Source organism: Girardinichthys multiradiatus, chromosome 4 (assembly GCF_021462225.1).
Source record: "Girardinichthys multiradiatus isolate DD_20200921_A chromosome 4, DD_fGirMul_XY1, whole genome shotgun sequence".
Taxonomy (NCBI): Eukaryota; Metazoa; Chordata; class Actinopteri; order Cyprinodontiformes; family Goodeidae; genus Girardinichthys; species Girardinichthys multiradiatus.
Genome location: NC_061797.1, coordinates 10,238,652 through 10,263,305, shown reverse-complemented (window position 1 = coordinate 10,263,305; position 24,654 = coordinate 10,238,652). Strand labels below are relative to the sequence as shown.

Sequence of the window (24,654 nt, the reverse complement as noted above, 5' to 3'; positions counted from 1 at the left end):
TTAATTATACTTTCACTTGTTCCAAATTACAGCCTTAATACACACGTCATTGTTTTTACATTGACAAGCACATGAACTGCATATGTCCCAGGATCATTTTCCTATGAAGTAACAAACCCACTTCAGATAATCAGACAGTGAGCTGAATAACACTCTATGTTGCCCACATTTGTACTGATAAACCTAGTGCTTGAACTGTGAGGAACTGTTGTTTTTAAACCCAAGAACAGCTGTGTTATCAACGGGCTAAAATCGTACCCATTCTTGTTACAAGGGTCACGACTGGCAACTTTCTGTTTGCAAAGCCTTTCTTTAAGTTATCGGTTTGCCATGGAGGCCATCATAAGAGAGGCTTTTTACATTTTTTTTTACTTGTGCACATGTCAGTTGTGAGTGCATAAAGGAAATTAGTTTCTGGGATCAGTGGCAGTATTAGCTAATGTAGGGTTTATTAAATGAGGTCAGTTAGTTGACAGCTTAATGCATGCTTGTAGATTAGAAAGTGTGAGGTCAATCAGGCGACTTTCTGCTTGTAGTTTTGGTATTACCTTTGTTTAACCCAGAAAATGCTGTGTATGATGATTAAAAATGGCTGTAAAGAGCTTGGCTTTTTGTGTATGGGGGAATGTTGGGTTCCTTTCATCATCTTTGATTCCTGGGTTTGTGTGCATCTGTTTTCTTATCTGTAAAGTGTCTTGCATTGCCATGTAGTATATGAATGTGCTGTATAACTATGGTTTGTGTGTGTGTGAACAGTGTTCCTGACCTGGGTGAACTGCTCCAGTGTCCGCTGGGCGACAAGGATTCAGGACATTTTCACTGTAGGAAAACTTCTCGCCCTAGTGCTCATCATCGTGGTTGGACTCGTCCAGATCTTTAATGGTAAAAACAGACTTACAGATGTTTGGAACTGACTGACGGAGATATCTCAGCTTCTTTCTGTGCAGCACTAGTTTTCTCTGGAGGTGTTTACTAAGCAAAAAGATTGACTATCGGATGCATTTAACATTCGTGACTGTTAGTCCATTCTATTAGAAAGCAGATGACCTAACTCAACAGGAGGAAATAAAAGAAAACTGTTATCATTGAAATTAGTTTGAAATTTTAGATTTTTTTTCTTCCATTTGTTATGATCCAATAATCATCTTTACATGTTTATTTTTGTCCTTTTTCCGTCTCTCTTCAGGTCACTACGATGCCCTGCGGCCCAGCGTGGCCTTTGAATTCAGTCAGGACCCCTCATTTGGACAGATAGCGCTGGCCTTCCTACAAGCGTCCTTTGCTTACAGCGGGTGGAATTTCCTCAACTATGTTACAGAAGAAGTCGTAGAGCCACGCAGGTATGAGGTCACATGAAAGTGCATTTGAGATGAGCTTATGTTCAGTAATTCGTTCAGAACCAGTTATCTGTTTCTCTGGAGGAATTTACACTGTCCATGGTGATGTGATCATTTTGCTACCATCAGGAACCTGCCTCTTGCCATCTACATTTCCATCCCACTGGTGACCCTGGTCTACACCATGACCAACATTGCCTACTTCACCTCCATGACACCCGAGGAGCTGCTCACCTCTAATGCTGTGGCAGTGGTGAGCTCTTTGTCCTTCTAACTAGACGTGTCATATTCAAAGCTGTGCATTGCAGAAGTGTTCATAACCCTTAAACTCTTTCATATGTTGTCACGTTCTAACCATAATTATTTTTTTATTGGAATTTAATGTGATAGACCCGCACCAAGTAGTGCATCATTGTGAAGTGGAAGGAAAATAAAAAATACATGGTTTTCAGTAGCTTTTCACAAGTAAAAATGTACATGCCTGCCAGGCTGAAATTTTTCTCTTTGAAGTACCTCAAGGTCAACCAGATTAGTGCCTTGATGCAGGTTATCAGTTGGATTTGGGTCTGGACTTTAACTGGGCCATTCTAACACATGAACATGCTTTTGAATTTAAACCATTCCATTTTAGTCTTATTTGACCTGAGCATCTTCATCCACATGCTTGTTGTGTCCCCCACATGACTGTTGGAAAACTTTAAATGGGACGCCTGATGGCTTCCTTTCAAATATGACTTTTTTTCTTCCACTCTTCCATAAGGGTCAGATTTGTAGAGCACAAGACTAATAAATGTGTTGTCACATGAGCTGTGGATCTCTGAAGCTCCTCTGGAGTTATCATAGGTGGTCAATGCCCTCCATACCCAGCCTGTCCTTTTAGTGGACGTCCATATCTTCTTAGGTGTGTAGTTGTGTCTTACTATTTCCATTTTTGAATGGTGAGTTAAACTGATTTTATGAGAGGTTTAAAGCTTGGAATATTGTTTTATAACCTAATCCAGCTTTCTTCCTGACATGTCTGCTGTGTCCCTTGGTTTTCATGATGCTGTTGTTCTCTAACAAACCTCTAAGGACTCCATGGAACAGCTGCATTCATACTGACAGTAAAATTAGTCACAGGGGGACTCTAGCTGCTGCTTAGGTGACTTCTGAAGGTAGTTGTTTGCACTTCATTGTATTTAGGTGTATCCAAATGTAAAAAAAACTGTGAAAAAGTTCATGGGGTATGAATAGTTCTGCAAGGCATCGGTTTAGGATTGACTGGTCTGTTATTTGTTGTGTTGTTTAGACATTTGGGGAGAAGCTGCTGGGCATGTTTTCCTGGGTGATGCCCATCTCTGTAGCACTGTCCACATTCGGAGGGATCAATGGATATTTGTTCACCTCTTCCAGGTACACGATAACCTCTGGCAGCAATCTGAATGCTTTGTTGGTGCTAAATAAATGTGTGAACCCTTTGTTTAAATGTGTGTAAAACCCTATTTTTCTTTTTAGATTATGCTTCTCAGGAGCCAGAGAGGGTCATCTGCCATATCTCCTGGCCATGATCCATCTTAAAAACTGCACACCGATCCCTGCACTGCTTGTCTGTGTAAGTGCAGTTTTCCTTAGCAATATTCAGAAACCTTGTGAAACTACATGTCATGTTAGTTTAACATGTGCCTTCTATTTGATCCTACCTGCATGCCCTTCAGTGTTTTGCCACTGTACTCATCTTGTGTCTTGGAGAGACACACAACCTGATCAATTACGTGTCCTTCATCAACTATCTGTCCTACGGGGTTACCATCGCCGGCCTGCTTTACCTGCGCAAGAAGAGACCCAACCTGGCGAGACCTATTAAGGTACAGCAGGTGCTTTTACTGGAGATGTTTCCTGACATGAATGAGAGGATTTCACCATCAAGTTTTGTTTAAAGCATCTTAGCTAGTAGGTTGCCTAAAGTAGTTTAAGTAAGCAAAGCATTTTGTATGTACACCTGGTGATATCTTGTCATTTCTTTTAGGACTGTGATGGCAGAGTTCTGTCACGTTACTTAAATGTTTGGCACCACCTAGTGTCCTATAGGTAAAGCTACATGCTAGGTGTGTGGAAATGTGAATTACATACATTTTGTGGAAATAAAAAAATAAATGTCTAGTGTCTAGTTCATCCAGCAAAGATATTCTTATCCCAACATTCAATATTATTTATTCTATTTAGTACATGCTGGATATATACGGCAGGTTTATGATGTTATAGTCAGCGGAGCATGTTGAAGTAATGACTGTGGAGATTTCTTCCTGTTCTGTCCAGGTAAACCTGTTGGTTCCCATCACCTACTTGATTTTCTGGGCCGTATTGCTGTTCTGCAGTTTGTACTCTGAGCCGGTGGTTTGTGGCCTCGGCATGGTCATCATGCTGACTGGTGTCCCCGTTTACTTTGTGGGAGTTCAGTGGAGAGAAAAACCCAAATGGATTTACATACTGCTTGGTGAGTCTGAACTATAGATTTTTGTTTTCCCCACAAAGTGTTTTTTCTTTGGTGGAAAATCCACTCAGCTGTGACTTCTCCTGTTTCTTGCAGAAAGGGTGACATACATGGGCCAGAAGCTGTGTTATGTTGTGTTTCCGCAGGGAGACTCCGCAGAAACTAAACCCCTCACTGCCAAAGCCATTGACTGAGCAGTTAGGGCAACCAGGTCTCTCATTTTTGCATCCACGCCTGCACTTTCAGTTTTTGCTGTTAGATTTTCCAATTGTTTGCTCCGTGAATTGGGAAGAGTTGCCGTCATATGTTTTCTTGTACGTTTTCCTGAATCCAGCTGGGATTAAGGAAAATAAAAAAAGACATAAATATGCAAGCAGCTTCTGTACTTAGCCATATTTTTATTGCTACTGCTGCCTTCAGAACTGTTTCACTAATTACTGGTCAGTTGTAATGTTATAGCTTTTCTGTGACTATCTCTGCGTAGCTTCAATATTTGGTTCTTCTTTTCTACGATACACTCGCTGTTCATTTCATCTTCAGTCTGTTGCAAATGTTCTCTGAGAGAGACCATATGTGCCTTTTGGTGTTGTTTTTTTAAAGGAAATCTATTTATCTGTCCTCGCAAAGAAATAACAAGAGAGACCTGAGGATGGTAAGAAGCTTAGGTGGGTAAACTAAATAAATGAATCTTTCAGAGTTTAACCTGCAAATGTCTGGTTTCCTGAGGTAGGCGCTTGAAAGTTTCTTTATAAGTTTCCCCCCTTTGCAGATTCAGTTGTGAACTCTCTAAAGGTGCTCACCCAACCCAGATGTTCTCAGACTTTGGAATTCAACCTTCTTGTTACCATATAGTACTGACTACAAACCTATTATTATATACTATTAGCTAAATCCAAACTGACAGCTGTAATATATTATAGGCAGATAATAATAATAATACACTGGCCTGCTCCAACTTCTCTAGTCACACATCACCAATCGACTTTTTATAATTCCGTCACCTAACTTAAGGTACTGATGACATTTTACGCTTGTACAGATCCTAGGCCTCTTTATGTACTAAAAATTACTTGAATTTGTGTTGTCAGGTCTTTACATTATACTACATGATGGTGCAGGTGAAATGTTAATTTGCATTTCAAGAGATGGCTTAGATGTTTGGAAGTGAGGTTTTGAGATGTTATCAACAGTGGTTTCCTCAGCCTGTGGGATACAACACTATATAAACCCTCAGCCAGACAACATGCCTGGTAACTATGCTGTCTTATATTGCTAAAATTGGCTAAAAGCTTGTCTCATTAACTAGCATTCTGTTATTGCTCAGGACTTTTTCACTTTCTGCAAACTTACTTTTAGTACAGGTGAGGAAACTAGTAATGATAACTTCATAGAACCTCACATAGAAAAATGTCAAACTGTCCCTTTAAATTCTTTGGGGATCTTACTGCCATAGTCATGTCGGTGCCATTAGCTTTAAAAGAATGGTAACTGACCGAGAAGATATTGTTTTTCCCTAGAAAGCACTTGTTCAAAAGCATCTTATGTTGCAAAGACAACAGAACAAATGAAAGTTTGGGTCTCTGGTCTTGTTCAACAGGATTTAAATCAGAGAGGTTGGTGTGGGAATTGAACTTGTGGTACTTTGTCAAAGCCCCATATATATCCTGTTAACTCTGGGCATTTAATAAAGAGATTCGTTGCACCTAAAACAACACTTCTGTCTTGTCGTGTCCAGGCACAGTTATTTTTGCCGTTTTGTAAATACTGTGTAAAAGAAAATGAGCCAAGGACTCCTGCAGAGATTACATTCCTCAGATGTGTTGTGATATCTTTTCACACTATAATAATTCTGTGTACCCCCATGGTTTGCATAAACATGTAAAGTTGTAAAATAATAACAATAAAAGTGTTATTAAATATAGCAGCTTATAAAAGACAGTTGTCCCTTGTCTTGTTTGTGTCCTTATCAGGTGAAATACAACCAGAACCAAGTTTTGACAGTATCACAGAGATTTTATGCACTTTGTATCTTGGGTTTTTATGATTTATATTAAATTTATATGGTCTTCAAGTTATTGTGCATTGTTATTGGATGCATATTAAGTCCTCATAAATGGCGTTTTTGCATTTGAAAAAGTTTACCATCTGTCCATTATCTTCCACTTGGAGTTGCACGGACAATTGGTCCAGAAGGGAAACCCAGACATCTCGTTTCCCAGCAGCACACTCCAGCTCATTGTGTTGGGACCCCAGGGCATTCCCAGGCCGTTTCCTCCAGCATGATCTGGGTCTTTGCACCATCAGTCCCTGTGTCTATGTAAAGACAAATCTGGTTATCTGTACAGATGTGCAGTTGATGTTTCATAGTTCAGTTGGTTCACTTGTACTGCCTAAAAAGTTGTAATCAATTACTGGATATTCTGCCGTCCACGAGAAAACTTGTTAGGGTTTTGATTCCATTTAGCCCACTAGCTGGGACTTTGTTTCTGCCAGTAAAGCACCATCGCTCCAACTAGTTTGACAAAAATGTGATTAGTTGTTAGAAAGTGTTACTACAGAGTATTTTCTTTAACTAGGACATCAAAGTATTGGAATGGCTTGAGAAAATGTCAAACAGGTGCAATATAGTTAGAAATTAGTAGGCGAAAATAAAGGCTGAAATAAATGTTTATGCAATATTTATGCAAACTGCTTGGTGTAGACCAGCTGATCAAAACCTGTTATTTATTTCAGGAGAAAAATTTCCAAATTTCGTATCTCAAAATGATAAATACTTTAATACAAATTTATCTTGTATTCAGGGTTTGATAAGAATAAATCCACAAAATCACAACACAAGAACAGGGAGAATATTCCCGACCCGATTTAGTGATACGTGACAATGGCCTCCACCCTGTATCATAAACATTAAAAAGAATTCAGTTTGTCATATTTGGCAATTAACATATTGGAAATGATCTAAAATCCAACCCAATCTTTTTCACTTTAACTACACATCACATTCTCATTCAAGTTACAGATGTTACATGTTTCCACATTATGTACGTTTTAAATGTCACTAGGAAAGATTATTTACACCCATTTTAATTTTATTGACTATCCTTTCCCTCAGAGAAGACATCCTTGATGCAGCAGCTTATTATGAATTTACAAGACAAGAACAGTGCTTTGTTAAAATATCCATACCAGTTGATTTTTAATATTTTATTTTCCCTATTTTATCATGCTACCACCTCAAGCTTTAATGGGTTTAAATGACAATCTAAAACAAATTGTCAAGAATTGCACATTGGAAGGGACATTAATATATAATGTTGTGCTTTTGTATTTATATCCTTTACTCTAATACCTCTAAATAGAATGCAGTGCCTCTAGTTGTCTGTCGATGCTTCCTAGCTGGTAAATCAAGTCCACCTGTGTGTAATTAAATCACAGTATAAATGCTGCTGCTTATCGATAAAGTTGTGAAGAAGTAACATTTGCCAAACTACCAAGACATGGCTGTCAACCTAAACTGACAAGACAGCAAAGAGAGTATTAACCAGAGAGAAACATTCAAGAGGCCATTGTTAATTATGTGTGAGCTGCTAGTCTTGCGCTCTACATATCTGGGTTTATGGAAGAGTGACAAGAAATCATCTTTGCAGTTTGCCACATAGGCCATACAGCTAGCATGTGGAGGAAGGCGCCTTGGTCAGATGAACTTTTTGCCCTGAATGAAGCCCTGTATGGCTTAAAAATAACAGTGCACATCATCTTGAACAAACCTCCCCACTGGGAAACATGGCACCACACCATCACCACACCATGGTGTGGTAATGTTTTTCTTCAGAAGATACAGGGAAGCTAGTCAGAGTTGACAGCGTGATGGATTGTGTTATGAATGGGGCAGTCTTGAAAGAGAGCCAACCATTGTTTTCCTTCTATTCACAATAATTTATAATTTTGTGTTATAAATTCCAATAAAATACACTGAAGTTTGTTGTGGAAACACGACAAAATGTGAAAATGTTCAAGGGTACGATTACTCTGGCAAAGCTTGTGGATGAAGGTAGAATGGAACAACAGGCTGTTTGGGAATAAAACAGGAATTTCATACAGGACTCTTTCCCACGTTAGGCTTCCAGTAATGTCTCTTGCTTTCCTGGGCACATATAAACCATTCCTTCTTTTTACTGCAAAATATTGACACAAGAGTTTAACAGGTAAGTAGGAAAGCTAAAAAGCTAAATTTACATTCTGTGGTGCAAAAGTGTACCTTGCCTGTCTCATACATCACCCAAAAATAGCATTACACAGAGTGCCAAAGACACGAGCAGAAAAGAGAATATAAAGTCACACAAGTCTTCACTGAAGACTGAAAATAGAGTTATTCTCTTTAATGTCTCATAATAGAAAATGAGTTAAACATTTCCTCAAGCAGAGTCTGTTCAGCAAACAGACTTGGATCCATAGTGCTCGTCTCCATTGATTCACATCAAGACTTGACTGCATTTAGTCGAAATCAGAGCAGAGGCTCAAACAGATACAGTCTGGATTTTTCAAACAAGAGGTCATGTGGATGAACCTATTTACAGGCAACATCCTTGATCTTTGATCTTAATGTTTGTCCAAATTTTGGTATTTCAAATCTCATGACGTATCAAATAATAATACTAAGCTACAATTATTAGCTGAACCCAAACCTTTGTTGAAAAGTTATTTGCCAGAAGAAGAAAATACAGATAACATCTTACAGACTGAAACTGTTGCTTGCTTAACAGATATTGCACAAGGGTTAAAATACATTTAATAAAAAAAACACCCAATTATTGTTATATAAGGCCTGTAGCAGCTTAGCATAGTACAAAGTTCAAAACCAGGAAAAAAAACAGCCTTTTTTAACTGGCTTCAAGTCACGTTGCACAAGAGGTGAAATAATATCTCAAGGAAACATTAAATGTTAAAATATAAAACCAAAAGCCATTAGTTTAACCAAACGCAAAGAATGAAAACAGAAAGCAGCAGCAATATTTTATCCATTTCTTCACTTTCCAAACTCTGTACTAAGCAAACTTGCTAAAGGACATTGCACACAAATATTGTCTGATATAACTATAATATCTATAACTAATATTGATAAATTATGTTGATGAATATCGCAACAGCAAGTATCCACTTAGATCAGCACATGGACTGGAAAAAGAAGCAGACCATTGCAAATCTAGTCTTCCGGTCTATAAGCTAAGCTAGCTGCCAGCTAGTCATTAAAAATAGAAACATCATGTGGCTGAGACGCTCACATTGGCTAATTTAGTTCAAGGAGACTGTGAGTGTTTTGGTCATTTAAAACCAACAAATATCCATGTGTCAAACAGTGAAGGTTAAACTAAAGTTCTTTATTAGCTTCCAAAAATGTGCCGGAGTGACCACGGTTTATCTCTGGCTGTGTGGAGCATGGAGTAGCAAAGTAGGGGACAGTGGGGTGAGTTGACCAATTTTTTACTTATGATGTCCTCTAGGCAAGGGAAAGTGATACACAAGTAAAACAAAAATGTCTACATTTATTTCAGGATGTTTTCCATCAGTGGAAATGCTACAAATGATTCCATGACATATGGGAAAAAAATGACTTCTTCAAAGAAAGTGGTGTTGTGGCTCAATTTACCCCAGCTTAGGGGTAAGTTGAGACATGTCAGGGGGTAAATTGACCTGAGGATACTGTATTAGCCTACATGATAAAAACAGTTAACTTTTGTTGACCTATATATGCTCTCTAATGCCCCTATTCCTCTGGCTCTATTTAGTACCGGTACCTAGGTTTTTCGTCCATGCTCCTGAGCAGGTATGACCGGGCTACATGTGACGTGAACAGACTGCTGTTCAGTGATTGGCCCTGGGACCAGGAGAAATCAGAAGGTTTTTGAGGAGTTAGTGCAGGGAAAAGTTATTAAATCTCAAAAGCAGCTACAATAATATTAAGGACCACAATGGCCAGAGCAGGTTAAACCGAAATGTAATTTTACTATTTAAAAATAATAATCCACACCTGAAGGCTGAAAGAAAAGCTTTCTGAATTACACGTAGGCAGTGCGCTATATCAGCTGATCATTTCCCCCGAAACATAAAACAATACCACCATGAGTGTTGGGTTCGGAAATGTACTGACAGCCCCTAAGCGAACCAGCCTGTGCAAACTTCCTCATAAAGCCCAAAATTGTAGCTTCTTAATGCAAACTTTGGAGCATTACCAGTCCAGACAGCAGCGTCTTTCTTCCCTGTTTGTCCTGCCACCCCCACTCACATCAAAACCCCTGAGCTTTATTATTATCCCAGTGGATTATTTTATTTTTTCCGCTTTACCCGGTCCCGGATAAAGCGGAAGACGACGAGTACAAGTACGGGATTATTTTATACATGAAAAAAAATATTTCTAAGATATTCTTGCATATACAATACAAACATTATTTGTATTTCATTTATTTATGTTTTAATTATTTATTTATAATTTTTATCGTTTTACGCAGATTACATTAATGTGACAATGACACACAGTAACGTCAATAGCGGCACAGCACAGCGCACTGCACTGACGGCTGGAGGCGGGGCATCAAGCCATAGCTCCATCTGTCAGTGGGTCAACTGAAACACAACAGGTTCTGTGCCGAGTAGAGTGAGACTGAGTGGAGCAGAGCCGTGCGGCCTAAATAGAGCCAGTAGAAAAGGCGCATAACGCCCTACCAGTACAACGATTCTCTTCTCAGTTATTGGGGACAGGTATCTTGTCTCTGTCTGAAACTTCAAATGCAGATTCACAGCATTTCTTTGGATTCTGGCCATGGAACTGGTCAGCAAGATCTTTGATATGGTCTGCAAGCTCCTCTATCTCCTCTGTGAAGACTCTCTTTGCCCTTGCTGTCCAACTGTACCCCAGTTTTCACTTACTTTACCTTCCTTCTTTTTTTAAAATCAGCACACCGTTGACCTGTCAATCTCTCTCTTTTTTGCTGCTGCTCTTCTGAAAAAACACTTCTTTCCTCCCTTCACCTCAGCACCTGTTCTTTCCATTTCCTCTTGGGATGTTGACCCCTGTCTGTCTTTCTGCTGTATTTTCTTGGCATGATTACTTTACTAAAATGTGTAAAATATTAGGAAGAAAGCAAACAGCTATGTAATATGACACTAAAATAAACATTTTGACATTTTAGACATAATGTTCCTCATGCTTCATGGTGGGATAACTTGAACCACTGGCTCAACTTACTCCAAGGCATCTGGCTTACTTTACCCCACAGCCACCACTTCAGAAAAAACGACCTAGCTTAGCAATTCAAGCTAATCTTTAGCTAAATAATTTAAGTGGTTTAATATGCTAGTAAATCATCAACATGTATAATATACATTTTTAAACCTAGATAAATTAGCTTTCACAGCCAATTTAGCTAAATGTAAAAAATTACTTTGACAAGCAAAAACTATTTTAGTAAAGGACTTACATACATATTTACCATGTTACAACATGCTTATATAAATCACAGGGAACGCAAGATGGAGGGTGCCTGCAGAATTTATGGTCACATGACAACAAATGTGTACCCTTACCTAGATACAGGGGGCGGCTCAACTTACCCACTCTCCCCTACTCCTCTTCCCCTACCTGTTGCTGCACACTGCCACAGAGCTGGCTTGAAAAGGCTCTTGTACTTTTCCCTTGCTTACAGGAAAGACAAATTTGGCTAAAATATTTTTGATTATGAAAAATAAGAACAGTCATGGCTTTGAAACTAAAGGCTGTTCCACCCACCACTCTTACTAAGCTGTTTCAACACTACTGTACAGTTGTTAAGCTACATACAGCATGTCCATGAAGCAGCCGAATGAAGGTTGGCTAGCTAACTCATATCCTGACTTATTTACCAGCCCGTTATACATGTGTTACTCTACAAAGAGCACAATATACTGCAAAAATATATTACATTGGTATACTTGATATTTATTACTAAATGTAGGGGCCATTTATTCCAGATTTTAGCTGAAGGTGATCCATCACAAATTAACAATAAATAATAACATTTATTTATGATTATTTCAACTATAATCATCAACATCATGAGAATGTCAGGCTTAACCTGGATCTGAAATGCATTCAGATAATCATCTAAATTAAATGGGAATGCAAAATATGTTTATTTAAAAACAGTTGTACATTATATCTGCTGTTCCTTGTCAGCAGGAACAATGGAAAGTACACCAGTCCTATAAAAATCACTGCAATTGTATTTTCTTTAAAAACAATATGAGTAACTAGGCAAAGTTTAACTGTCTATTTACAATGAATGTAGTATTTTTATTGGTTGATAAATAACTAAGTTTAACCTTTTTAATAAATAAACGGAAGTCATAAATAACCCCACCTTCATTCTTAACTGTGGCAGACATATTAAAAATGCCATACAATAATAACATCTTATGAATGGGAAGGAAAAAGGTTTCCAGGGCTCACAGTCAGTAGCGGTGTATAATGGCTCTGGGTAATGACACAAAAGCTGTTTTGGCTTGTTAGGTAGATTTTCTTTGTGTTGGCCAAACAGGTGGATCAGGGCTGTTTCTATGCATTGCATCGTAAGAGTCAACATTAAGTTCCCCAGTGAGCTTCACAAAGAGATTTACAACACACATTACTGTTTTATGCACATCATATGCAACCCTATGTACAAGTACACACTGCATAAATTCAGAATATTAACTGGGGTAATATTCAGCTGGGTCTGTATCTTCTGTGTGTGAAAAGGAAAGCTCTCAATCTGATGTAGACATAATAGAAGGACACTTGTGTGTAGCAGATATCAGGTCTTCCCACTGAGAGTTGTTTATGTCTTGGCACTTCCCTCCCTGAGTCTACAGCTTCCTCACTGTATTGAATCTGCTGAGTCAGCTTGCTCCCTCTGTATTCATCTCATCCGCATTGCTCCTATCCCCACTTGGCACGTCCACAGAAAAATGGCTGTCAAATTCCGCTGCTTCCTCTAAAGAAGACATGGGCCCAGAGGGTGACGTCACCTCTGAACCCTCAGGGTGAAATGGGGCTGATTGTATTGGAGAGCTACTTGCAAGCAAAGGGTGAGACACGGGGGAAAATGGTCCCAAAGGTGCGTACCGTTTTAAGGAAACACCCTTTAGGTTAACTGCAAGTTCCAGAACTAATTTTCTCGACGGCCGGTGGGGGCAGGGTGGTGCAGAGGCTGCATGAGGGGTGGGTGGCTCAGACTGGGAAACACCGGCATCCCTGCAGCTGACAGGCGACAGTTCCTCTGGGTCCGAACTGTTCACTGAGTGGAGGGACAAAGGAGACGCAGGGCTCTCAGGCGCGCTGGCCTGCAGGTCTACCACAGCTGAGCTGTAGGCGTTTGAAAAGCCTCCTTCCTCAGCCTCATCTTGGACACGGGCTCCCAAAATGGCCCCACCCAGAGGCCCCTCCTCTGTCACAGTATGGTAGCTGTGGAGCCCCAGTGTGACCTGTGCAGGTTCAACTGGATCCAGCGGTGCAGTGGATCTGGCTCGACCTGCAGTGTGGAACAGCCGACTCCACAGATTCCCGAGACGCCTTCGAGAGGAGGAAGAGGAGGCTCGTCGAGTTGAGTGACGTCTGATCTGCCTGCGCATAGCCAAACGGAGATTCTGCAACACTGAGGCCTGAATCAAGAAGGCAAAACAAAACATTTAACTCTGTGGCTATCTCACTGTACAGTTCCACACCGCAGACCCCACAAACGTGTTACCTGGGTGGGGTTGTACGCTGGGAAATCCTCCACGGGGGGAATGAGACCCTGGGCTATCAGCTGACCATAGGAAGGAGGAGCTTCTCTCTGAACAAACTCCGCCTCCATCCGAGTCATCTGAGTCTCGAAAGCTCTGCAAGACAATGAGAGAAGAGAGGACCAGAGAGATATTTATTTACAATTTATTAAAAATTTTTTTTATTTCCCCACCTCAAGTTAAGACAGTTAGATAATCCCCAGTCTGGTTTTCTAGTGTATTACACAGTTTATGCTAAGGTAACAGTAAGTCTTTAGAATAAGGAAAAAACAGGTTTCCTTTTCAAGGTTTTAAAATAGAAAAATGAAAGATAAACAAAAGATAAACCAATGATGAAACACTTCCTTGCATAAGTATTCATTCCTTTTTAACTTTTTAAGATTTTGGCTCATTACAACCACGTCAAGGCATATTTGTTGAGATTTTATGCAACACACCCACACAAAGAAGTGCAAAACCGTCAAATGGAAGTAAACTAATGCATGGTGAAATGGTTTTACACATAAGAACATCTGTGTGACATACATATGTATTTTTTACAATGATATCTCTAAATAAAACCCACTTTAGCCAACAGGGCGCACCTGAGTAATTTAACTACAGTATAAATCCAGATGGTCTGTGAAGGCCTCAGAGGTTTGTTAGCAAACGCTAGAAAACAAACAGAAGAAGACCATGGTCATGAAGACCAAGGAACACAACAGACAGGTAAGGGAGAAAGTTGTGGAGAAGGTTATCTCCATTTATCCATTACCTAAAACTGGAAAGCATATGCAATGACTGCAAACCTACTAAGACATGACTGTCCCTCTAACTGATAGGCGTGGAGCATTAATTATCTATTAGATGTGCACTCCACATACTTAGTGTACACTGCTTAAAAAAATAAAGAGAACACTTAAACAACACAATTTAACTCCAAGTAAATCAAACTTCTGTGAAATCAAACTGTCCACTTAGGAAGCAATACTGATTGACAATTAATTTCACATGTTGTTGTGTAAATGAAATAGACAACAGGAGGAAATCTTTGGTGATTAGCAAGAAACACTCAATAAAGGAGTGGTTCTGCAGGTGGGGACCACAGACCACTTCTCAGTACCTATGCTTTCTGGCTGATGGTTCGGTCACTTTTGAATGTTGGTGGTGCTTTCACACTCGTGGTAGCATGAGATGGACTCTACAACCCACACAAGTGGCTCAGGTAGTGCAGCTCATCCAGGATGGCACATCAATGTGAGCTGTGGCAAGAAGGTTTGCTGTGTCTGTCAGCGTAGTGTCCAGAACCTGGAGGCGCTACCAGGAGACAGGCCAGTACACCAGGAGATGTGAAGGAGGCTGTAGGAGGGCAACAACCCAGCAGCAGGACCGCTACCTCCACCTTTGTGCAAGGAGGAACAGGAGGAGCACTGCCAGAGCCCTGCAAAATGACCTCCAGCAGGCCACAAATGTGCATGTGTCTGCACAAACGGTTAGAAACCGACTCCATGAGGATGGTATGAGGGCCCGACGTCCACAAATGGGGGTTGTGCTCACAGCCCAACACCGTACAGGACGCTTGGCATTTGCCAGAGAATTCCAGGATTGGCAAATTCACCACTGGCGCCCTGTGCTCTTCACAGATGAAAGCAGGTTCACATTGAGCACATGTGACAGACGTGACAGAGTCTGGAGACACCGTGGAGAGAGATCTGCTGCCTGCAACATCCTTCAGCATGACCGGTTTGGCAGAGGGTCAGTAATAGTGTGGGGTGGCATTTCTTTCCATGTGCTCGCCAAAGGTAGCCTGACTGCCATTAGGTACCAAGATGAGATCCTCAGACCCCTTGTGAGACCATATGCTGGTGCGGTTGGCCCTGGGTTCCTCCTAATGCAGGACAATGCTAGACCTCATGTGGCTGGAGTGTGTCAGCAGTTCCTGCAAGATAAAGACATTGAAGCTATGGACTGGTCCGCCCGTTTCCCAGACCTGAATCTGATTGAGCACATCTGGGACATCATGTCTCGCTCCATCCACTAACGTCACGTTGCACCACAGACTGTCCAGGAGTTGGTGGATGCTTTAGTCCAGGTCTGGGAGGAGATCCCTCAGGAGACCATCCGCCGTCTCATCAGGAGCATGTCCAGGAGTTGTAGGGAGGTCATACAGACACGTGGAGGCCACACACAATACTGAGCCTCATTTTGACTTGTTTTAAGGACATTACATCAAAGTTGGATCAGCCTGTAGTGTGTTTTTCCACTTTAATTTTGTGTGTGACTCCAAATCCAGGCCTCCATTGGTTAATAAATTTGATTTCCATTGATGATTTTTGTGTGATTTTGTTGTCAGCACATTCAACTTTGTACAGAACAAAGTATCCAATGAGAAGATTTCATTCATTCAGATCTAGGATGTGTTATTTGAGTGTTCCCTTTGTTTTTTTGAGCAGTGTATTTTCATCACAGTAATCAAACCCTTTCCACTGGTGTTTTAATAATTTAACTTTAGTCTTTGAGATTGGAAGGCCTCCTTATCATCACCCTAATCTTTAGGGGTCAGGACTGTGGTTGGGCCACTCCAAAATGTTAATATTACTTCTAGAAGAAACATGTTGGGTCAAATAAAGAGATCAGATTATGCTGTAGGGATGCTTTTATTTGGAATGAAAAGGGTATATTCAATCTGTTGGTAGGACAACCATCTGTTGAACTCTTCACAAATCTGGCATTTATGAAAGACTGAAGAAAGAACGTATTGAAAGAAAGAAAAGTTAGAGTTTGGAACAAGTCATGTAGATGTAAACGTGGTAGAATGTGCTCTAAACAGATGAGGCCAAATATTAACTTTTTGACTTTCATTCCAAATGAATAATAATACTACATATCCCTCTGAACAAACAACCCCCTTGTAGTACATGGCAGTGGCAGCATTACACTGTAAGGATGCTTTTCTTCAAGAGAGACAGAGAAATCTATTCAAGGCTACAAGAAATGTGAGATGGGACTACAGGTTTATCTTCTGGCAGGACAACTACCATAAACCTACAGTGAGAACTACAGGAAAATAGTCTGTATGTAAACATTAATATGTTAGAATGGACCAGTTATAGCCCAGGCCTAAACTCATCTAAACTGAAATTGGAATACTATAAATATTTCTACAAGGCCCTGTAGATATCCCCACATAGTCCTCACCTGTACTCTCTGTTCCTCAGTGAGTGCAGTTTGAGGGCACAGCCTAGAGCGATGACCAGCAGGAGGCTGCAGACCAGGCTGCCAATCAGGGCTGCTGTGATCACCTTCCTGGGCACTGCGGCCAGGCAGTCCCTCTCGTCGCTGCCGTCGAGGCAGTCCTCCTGGCCGTCGCACTGCCACGTCTCAAAGATGCACAGGTTGGTCCCGCAGTGGAAGTTCCCGGGCTGGCAGTCGTAGCAGTTCTTCTCGTCCGAGCCGTCCGCACACTTCTTCTGGTTGTTGCAGCGCTCGGACGCTGCATAGCATGCACCGGTGCCTCCTTCACATGGGAACTCCCCATCTGGGCACATCGCGCAGGCCTCCTCATCACGACCCGACGGGCAGTGCCAGTATCCGTCGCAGCGCTGATGGTCAGAGTAGCAGCCCTGCTCGCTGCCGCAGGGATGCTCGCCGGGAAAACAGTAACCTTTGACCTATGAAGTGGATGAAGGATACAACATTAAAAGATATGCGACACATGACTTTTTGGCTGCACAGAAAAAAGTGGTGCTGAAGTGTGAAGGAATGAAGGAAAGCTGCGGCACCTGATACGTGGCATTAAAGCCACGCCCGGGGCTGTGGGGCTGCGCCATGTACAGAACACTCATCTGGCCCCGGCTCGACTCCAGCAGCGCCGGCCGCCGGTTGTTATGGTGTGACAACAGCTGTAAGAGATGCTCCGCCCGCTGCAGCAGGCCATCATACACATGGAGGGAATCTCCAGGTCCCAGCTGCAGGTCCAGCTGCAGCATGATGGGCTTGGGGTCCTGAGTGTCCAGCAGCCAGGAGCACCGCAGCTCGGTCACAGAGTTTCGGTCAGCGTGGAAAAAGTCAGGTGAGGCAAAGGAGCCGTAAAAGTTCCCCAGCCGCTTGCCACAGGTGGTGTCTGGACAATGCAGTTCGTCGCTTCCATCGCGGCAGTCTCGGTCTCCGTTGCAGAGAAGGGACGGAGGCAGACAGCGGGTGGTCTGGGCCTCCGTGCACGGCAAGGAGCCTAGGGGGCAGAGGCTGGGAAGGGGCTCAGTAGGAGGCGGGAAGCAGCCGTGTTCATCTGTGGCATCACCGCATTCATCCTGCCCGTTGCACTTCCAGGAACGAGGAAGACACTTCCCATTCCCACACAGGAACTCATCTGACTGGCAGCTGCTCTGACCAAGGTGACCTGCAGAGGGCAGAAATTCAGAAATAGATTCCACCTGTGTGTAATTCAATCTCAGTATAAATCCAGATGTTTTGTGAAGGCCTCACAGGTTTGTTAGAAAACATCAGTGAACAAATAGCATCATGAAGACCAAGGAGAACAGCAGACAGGTCAGGGAGAACGTTTTGGAGAAGTTGGGTCTTCCAGCATGACAACGACCCAAAGAACACACCCAGGGCAACTAAGGAGTGGTTCCGTAAGAAGCATCTCAAGATCCTGGAGTGATCTAGCTGGTCTTCAGACCTCCAGACCCAATTGGAAATCTTTGTAGGGATATAATAGTCCGTATAGCCCATCGACACCCCCGAAACTTGAAGGATCTGGAGAAGGTCTGTATGGAGGAGTGGGCCAAAATCCCTGCTGCAGTGTGTGCAAACCTGGTCAAGAACTACAGGAAACATCTGATCTCTGTAATTGCAAACAAAGGTTTCTGTACCAAATATTAAGTTCTGCTTTTCTGATGTATCAAATATTTATGTCATGCAATAAAATGCTAATTAATTACTTAAAAATCACACAATGTGATGTTCTGGATTTTTGTTTTAGATTCAGTCACTCACAGTTGAAGAGAACCTATGATAAAAATTAAAGACTTCCACGTGCTTTGCAAGTGGGAAAACCAGCAAAATCAGGAGAGCATCAAATACTTGTTCTCCCCGCTGTACATCTACAGTAAATGTCTACTAACATGGCATGTCACCCTGAAAACATCATCTCCATGGTGAAGTGCTGTGGTGGCAGCATCATGCTTAGGCAAGCTTTTTGCCAGCAGTAGCAGGGGAGTTGATCAGAGTTGATTGGAAGACGACTAGAACTACGTACAGGTCAATCCTGGATTAAAACCTGATGGTAGATGGTAAATAATAGAGTTGTATGAGGTTCCCCTAAACATACAGCCAGAGCTACAACGGGTGGATTTTGATCAAAGCATATTTGTGTGTTATAATGACCCAAACCTAAATACAACTGAGAATCTGCGACAAGCAAGCTAAATGAGCTTGAGCTACTTTGAGGAGAAATAGATACCTCGAAACAAAGTATACAAAGAATTGGTTCAGGGGGGCTAAATTCAAAAGCATGTCACACTTTCAGATTTTTATTTGCAAAGGCATGCATCAATTTCCTTCTAGTTCACAATTATACTCTGTTCTTTACTCTATTATACTTTTTGCTGATTAATCACATAAAATCCCAGTGAAATACATAAAAGTTTCGGTTGTAACAGGAAAGACTGTGAAACACTTTGTGGAGTATCAATATTTTGCTAACTAGAACAGAGGGAAAACATTGAGAAGTGACAGTGGGAGGGTTTAATGAAATGACCAAATGTGCTTGCAAAACAACCCCAAACAGACCAGGACACCAGCAGCAAGTCCAGTGAAATGTTCCTGCTTACCTCTGATGTAGGAGAGACGGAACCCCTGGGCTTGCCCTGAGCTGTTGGTCCCAGAGTGAAAGTAGAGCCAAACGCGCCCCCTGGTGGAAATAAAAGGAGGAGGCAGCACAGAACCACACAGCCTGGATTCTCCGCTCCACGTCGGCGTCAGCAGGAGCCAGTCCCCGATGCATCCTCCTGATTCCATGAGGTCAAAGTTACGGAAACTAGAGCAGAGGATTGATCATGTTGGTGATTACCTGGAGAAATGAAATGTTGCAGAGCATGTGCAGGGGTGACCCTACCTGATGGTGATGACCTCTCCTGGACTTCCCTGGATGCGCCAGCTGCAGTTGAGGCCAGGTGGGTAATTTAAAGGCCAAGAAGGGCTGTAGAGAACACCCCTCCTCTCTGTGTGGATCTCTGCCTGTTCTTTGCAGACTGCTGTAAGAAACATCAGATCATCAGATCTCTACCCAGTGATTGTAAACAAGAAATCATGCAGCTTATGTTATTTACACTTGCATCTTGATAGGTTAGATCATCAAAAAGTCTATTTATTTCAGTAATTCACTTCAAAAAGTTAAATTCATATAAGGATTCATGACACAGAGTGATATATCAAGAGTTTAATTTTGGTTATTTTGAGGATTGTGGCTAAGAAAGCATGAAGCTAATGAAAACAAAATTTTGTTTTTCTCTTTAAATTTAAATGTGATGTAAGACAGGTAAAAAAAGTATAGGCTCCCATACTTGGTTGGACTTCTTTTACATGAATTACTGTATCAATGCGGCTTGGCATGGAAGCAATCAGCCTGTGGTTCTGCTGAGGTGTAATGGAAGCCCAGGATACTTTGATAATGACCTTTGGGTCATCTGTATTGCTGGCTCTGGTGTCTCTCATCGTCCTCTTTGCAATCCTTCATAGATTCTCTATGAGGTTCAGGTCAGTGCAGTTTGTTGGCCAGTAAAGCACAGTAAACCCATGATCACTGAACCAAGTTTTGGTAATTTTGGCAGTATGGGTAGGTACCAAGTCCTACTGAAAAATGAATTCAGCATCTCCATAAAGCTGAAGCTCAGCAGAAGTGCTCTAAAATCTGCTGCTAGATGGCTGCATAGACTGTGGACTTCAGAAAACGCAGTGGACCAACACCAGAAGACAGCATGGCACCTCAGATCATCGCTGACTGTGGAAACTTCACATTGGACGATGTTGATTATATGCCTCTCCACTGGTCCTCCAGACTCTGGGAACTTAAGTTCCAGAAACACAAACTTTACTTTCACTTGAAAAGACCACAACTTTGGACCAATGAGCTACAGTCCAGTTCTTCTTCTCCTTATTCTAGGTAGGACACTGGTAGCCCATGTGTAGTATTCGTCTGTGCGTAGCGCCTCTTGATGCGCTGACTCCAGCCTCTTTGTGATTTAACTTCCTTGTGGAGGGTGTCTTCTGGACATCCCCCCATCAGCAGTCTTCCCCATGATTGTGTAGGCCACTGAATAACATTTCTTTGTTAGAAATAATTTTTCATTTGTTTTATGTAATATTTCAATTTTTGCAACTTTGGGGTTATATTATCTATAAGTCAAAGTCACTAACAATAACTGAAAAAAAAAAATATATATATATATATATATATATATATATATCACTGTGTGCTAAAAATTGATATAGGTTTTTAATTTTGAATAGAATTACTGAATCATCATTTTGATGATACTCTAATATGCAGAGATGAGCTCATAAATACGGCCAAATCAAAGATCAAATGCAGCCTGAAACAGAGGTGGAAGGAGTTAAAGCTGCAGCCAAGGCAACAGCATTTCTGCAGCCATCGCATCACTTCTCCAGGGACCAACACGACATCAGAGTGAGGTGGTGAGGACGAGCTCTAGGAACAGTACACACTGAGATCCTATTGTTGTTGCAATAAACAGACCCATTAGAATCAGTCCACTTTTTCTAATCCTCTCTGAAATATGCCAACACCTTAAAATCTACACCTTTTCTGTTCAAATTAGGACCGTGGCACATTTTGCACACTAAATACAGTGTGGCTGATGTCACTGGTTTAAAAACTAATCTCACTAAAAGCTTGTGAGCAACAAAGGCAGAACAACAACTCAGCAATTGATCAGTGATCATTTCTGCCTGCGATACCACACAGAGACGATTTTGGTTCTGCTGAGAGTTTGTGATCTTGTTTTTAGGCTTTCATGCTTCATCAGTGAAGTCAGCAGAGTGATGCCGTGGTGGGGGGTGGTGTAGGGGGGGATAGGAGGAAGATAGAGAGTTCATTAAAAGCTAAGTGATGAATATTGACAAACAGGACATATCTGGCTCAGCACATGCGAGCTGCAGAATGTTCCTGTTGGTGCAGCAACTCTTTATTTCAGCTTCAGCACAAACACCTCATTTCTGTCAGGCAACGTGGTGGAAGGCTGATGATTTGGGCTACCTTTCAGGCACTCAGTCAGGATTTCAAGAAGGAAGGAGTGAAATATGAGTTCCTCTGTCCAACAGTTGAAGCTGGGCCGGATTTGGATCAGGAACCCAAACAAGGATCCCAAGCACAGCAGCAAATGTATCATAGACAGGTTTTAAAAGTTAAAAAAAAACTCTTGTTAAGAGGGTATGCATAAACGTGCATGTATGTATATGTATGCATATAATGCAAGTCACTGTTTGCAATGTACCATAGAAAGCAAAAGATTACCGTTGCCTGTAAGTTTCATGTTTTGTTGTTTGTTCTTTGTTGTAGATTTTAAAATAAATAAATAAAAATATTGTTGGAAAAAAAAACGTTGCAATGGCCCAGTCAATGTCCAGACTGGAACCTGTGATTGAGACAAAGTGTGTTTTATGGTCATATCCTTTTGTTTTTTTTGGTATTTTCCTCTTCTATAAACACTAGATGGTTTCAAAGTGATCCAGTGCTTTTCAGATGTTAACATTCACTCATCATCAGCATAAATATAGTCCGATTTGGTGAGAAACAATGCCATAATGTTAGTAATATTAATATATGGATAAAGGTTCTTAGCAAGCTGCAGAGAAGTCCCGCCTGAACGTGCTTCTGGCATCTTTCTGGACACATATTTGACCAGTCTCCATAAGAGAATTGGTTGGTTTCCCAGTACAGACCAGGCTTTTAATCGCAGTCCAAACATTTTCAACACGGTTGAGGCCAAGCCTAAAATGACCAAAGCTTAAAAACTGGTTCGCTTTATCCATTCCAGAATCAGTTCTGATGTGTCAAAACCGTGACAGTGAAATGGCCCCTAGCCTGATACTACCACCACTATGCTTGACAGCAACCTCCAAATATTGTTCTTGCCATTGTGGCCAAATAGCTCAGTGTTTGTCTACTCTAACTATCAAACTTTTCTCCTACTGGAATTTGATTGCCCGTACCGAGCTTAAAGATGTCCATTTTGGAAGAGGCATTTTTTTCTTGACCTGGACCCTCTAAGTCCATGTTGGTCCGAAAGTGGCATCACTGTGGACAGGGGATATTTGTGTCCCAGCATCTTCCAGTTAATAGTAGACGTGAGCCTCTGTGGTTCCTTGGTTGTTCTTGAACATCCCAACCAACTTGCTTTCATCAGAGGTAACAGTCTGAGTCAGCTGAGTGAAACTTTAATACAGCTTGGGGTTCCAACCAGACAATGATCTCAAACACACATTCAAACCAACTGGCCCAGAACTCAACTCTATCAAAAATGTGTAAACGGTGCCTAAAAACCCAGCGTGTGTATAATTTTGATTCTGTATGGATAAAAGAAAATTTGATAATAAATTCAAACTTGTGCTCCCAGTTCATATTTTAAAAAGGCATTACAGGAATGTTTTCAGCATCAGCAATAAAACCCCTAAATGAATGACACGCCTGAATGAGTGTCTGTAGACTTCTGACTGGAAATGTATTTGGAAGCATTCATGGCATGACACATGTTTCCTGTACATTAAGATGAGACAGGCAAGGTCATACAAACAACAGAACATAACTAGGAAGATGTGAATCACTTATTTTCATATCCCCCACACTCACACACGCACATACAGACCTCTAAAGAACATATGTTGCAGATTTAGCATCTCCTCTATGGTCATTCAAGTAGGGTGCAGTGGATGATAACAGAGAGACAGAGAAAGGAGGAGGAGGAGGAGAGGAGTTGACTGGCTGCGGAGAGGCAGTGATGTAATGCTGATAGCAGCATCACATTTGTGAAAGAGCATCCATGTTTCTACACTACCCCTGATCGTTCAGCCACCACAGATCAATGCCACGGCGGGTCTCAGCAGGATGACTGACACTGCTTCCACTCCACCGGGTCACAACAGGGAAACCTCTGGAGGCTCATCGGCCACGACTGTATCCGCAGCAGAAACAATACCAGCCACGTTTATTCAGGTGTGAGATTAGATCAGCGTTAAAACACTTCAGATGGAGTGACAGAGGCGAATAAAAGCAAAAGCCATGTTTTAGTCCAGTACATGCCTCCATGTGTGTGAGGAACAGGGACAAAAACAGAGGATCTGCGCTGATCCAGGTATTGTTGTTTCTCACCTGCACAGAGCGGGGCGCAGCGGCACCACAGCAGTCCGATCAGCAGCGGCAGCAGAGGCCCTGTCGGCCCCATGGTCCGCTCAGGATCTGGGGCTCCACGAATTGCTCCACATCTGTGATGCAGCGAAGCTCCAGCATCTGTTGTCAGCTCCGACACACCGCCGGCTCCTCGCTGGGAAAACGCATTGTGTCCTTTGCAGAGCCAAGCAGGGAAGTCAAGGTAGATACCGCAAGTCATGCGGTGTCCGGTCTGACTCTCCAAAATAAAAGCTACACTTAAAATCTTTGAAATTTTCAAATGAAGAGCGGATGTTGACAGGATCGGGATGTTGTACAGCTGGTGTTTGCAGTGCCTGCTGTTTAACTATCAAGATATATGTTCAAAGCTTCACTCTGGCCGATGTTCTGTAAATTTCACAGCCTTTGAACCTTTCCAGATTGTATCACCTTACGACTTCATTACAACCCCTAACTTCAATGTATTCTGTCATGATGTATCTACGCAAAACTGCGACGTGGAAGGCAAATGATACATGGTTTTTACAATTTTTTACAAATAAAAATCTTAACAATGTGGTGTGCATTTGTGTTCAGCCTGGGTCAACATTTGATAGAACTATCTTTCACTGTGAGTCTATATGGATATGTCTTTACCAGCTCTGCACATCTTTAACGGATTTTTG

General features: G+C 41.7%; 2 protein-coding genes across 2 annotated transcripts in view; one reads left to right on the top strand and one right to left on the bottom strand.

Moving 5' to 3' along the window:
- slc7a10a (solute carrier family 7 member 10a) overlaps positions 1-5,741 on the top strand; it is a 33,471-nt gene extending 27,730 nt beyond the window's left edge. The window contains exons 4-11 of the mRNA XM_047364119.1: positions 757-882; positions 1,187-1,340; positions 1,467-1,590; positions 2,626-2,729; positions 2,832-2,928; positions 3,032-3,181; positions 3,633-3,810; positions 3,904-5,741. Coding sequence (XP_047220075.1) covers positions 757-882; positions 1,187-1,340; positions 1,467-1,590; positions 2,626-2,729; positions 2,832-2,928; positions 3,032-3,181; positions 3,633-3,810; positions 3,904-4,001 — 1,031 coding nt within the window. The 3' untranslated portion in view covers positions 4,002-5,741. The remainder of the gene's footprint in view (positions 1-756; positions 883-1,186; positions 1,341-1,466; positions 1,591-2,625; positions 2,730-2,831; positions 2,929-3,031; positions 3,182-3,632; positions 3,811-3,903) is intronic.
- Positions 5,742-8,158: 2,417 nt separating this feature from the next.
- On the bottom strand, positions 8,159-24,535 carry lrp3 (low density lipoprotein receptor-related protein 3). Its single transcript, XM_047362267.1, has 7 exons — positions 23,972-24,535; positions 19,700-19,838; positions 19,416-19,621; positions 17,364-17,980; positions 16,780-17,252; positions 13,566-13,698; positions 8,159-13,479 (listed from the first exon to the last, which is right to left on the bottom strand). The coding sequence occupies exons 1-7, from the start codon at positions 24,207-24,209 to the stop codon at positions 12,718-12,720; spliced, it is 2,568 nt and encodes an 855-aa protein (XP_047218223.1). The 5' UTR covers positions 24,210-24,535; the 3' UTR covers positions 8,159-12,717.
- Between the last annotated feature and the right edge of the window lie 119 nt (positions 24,536-24,654).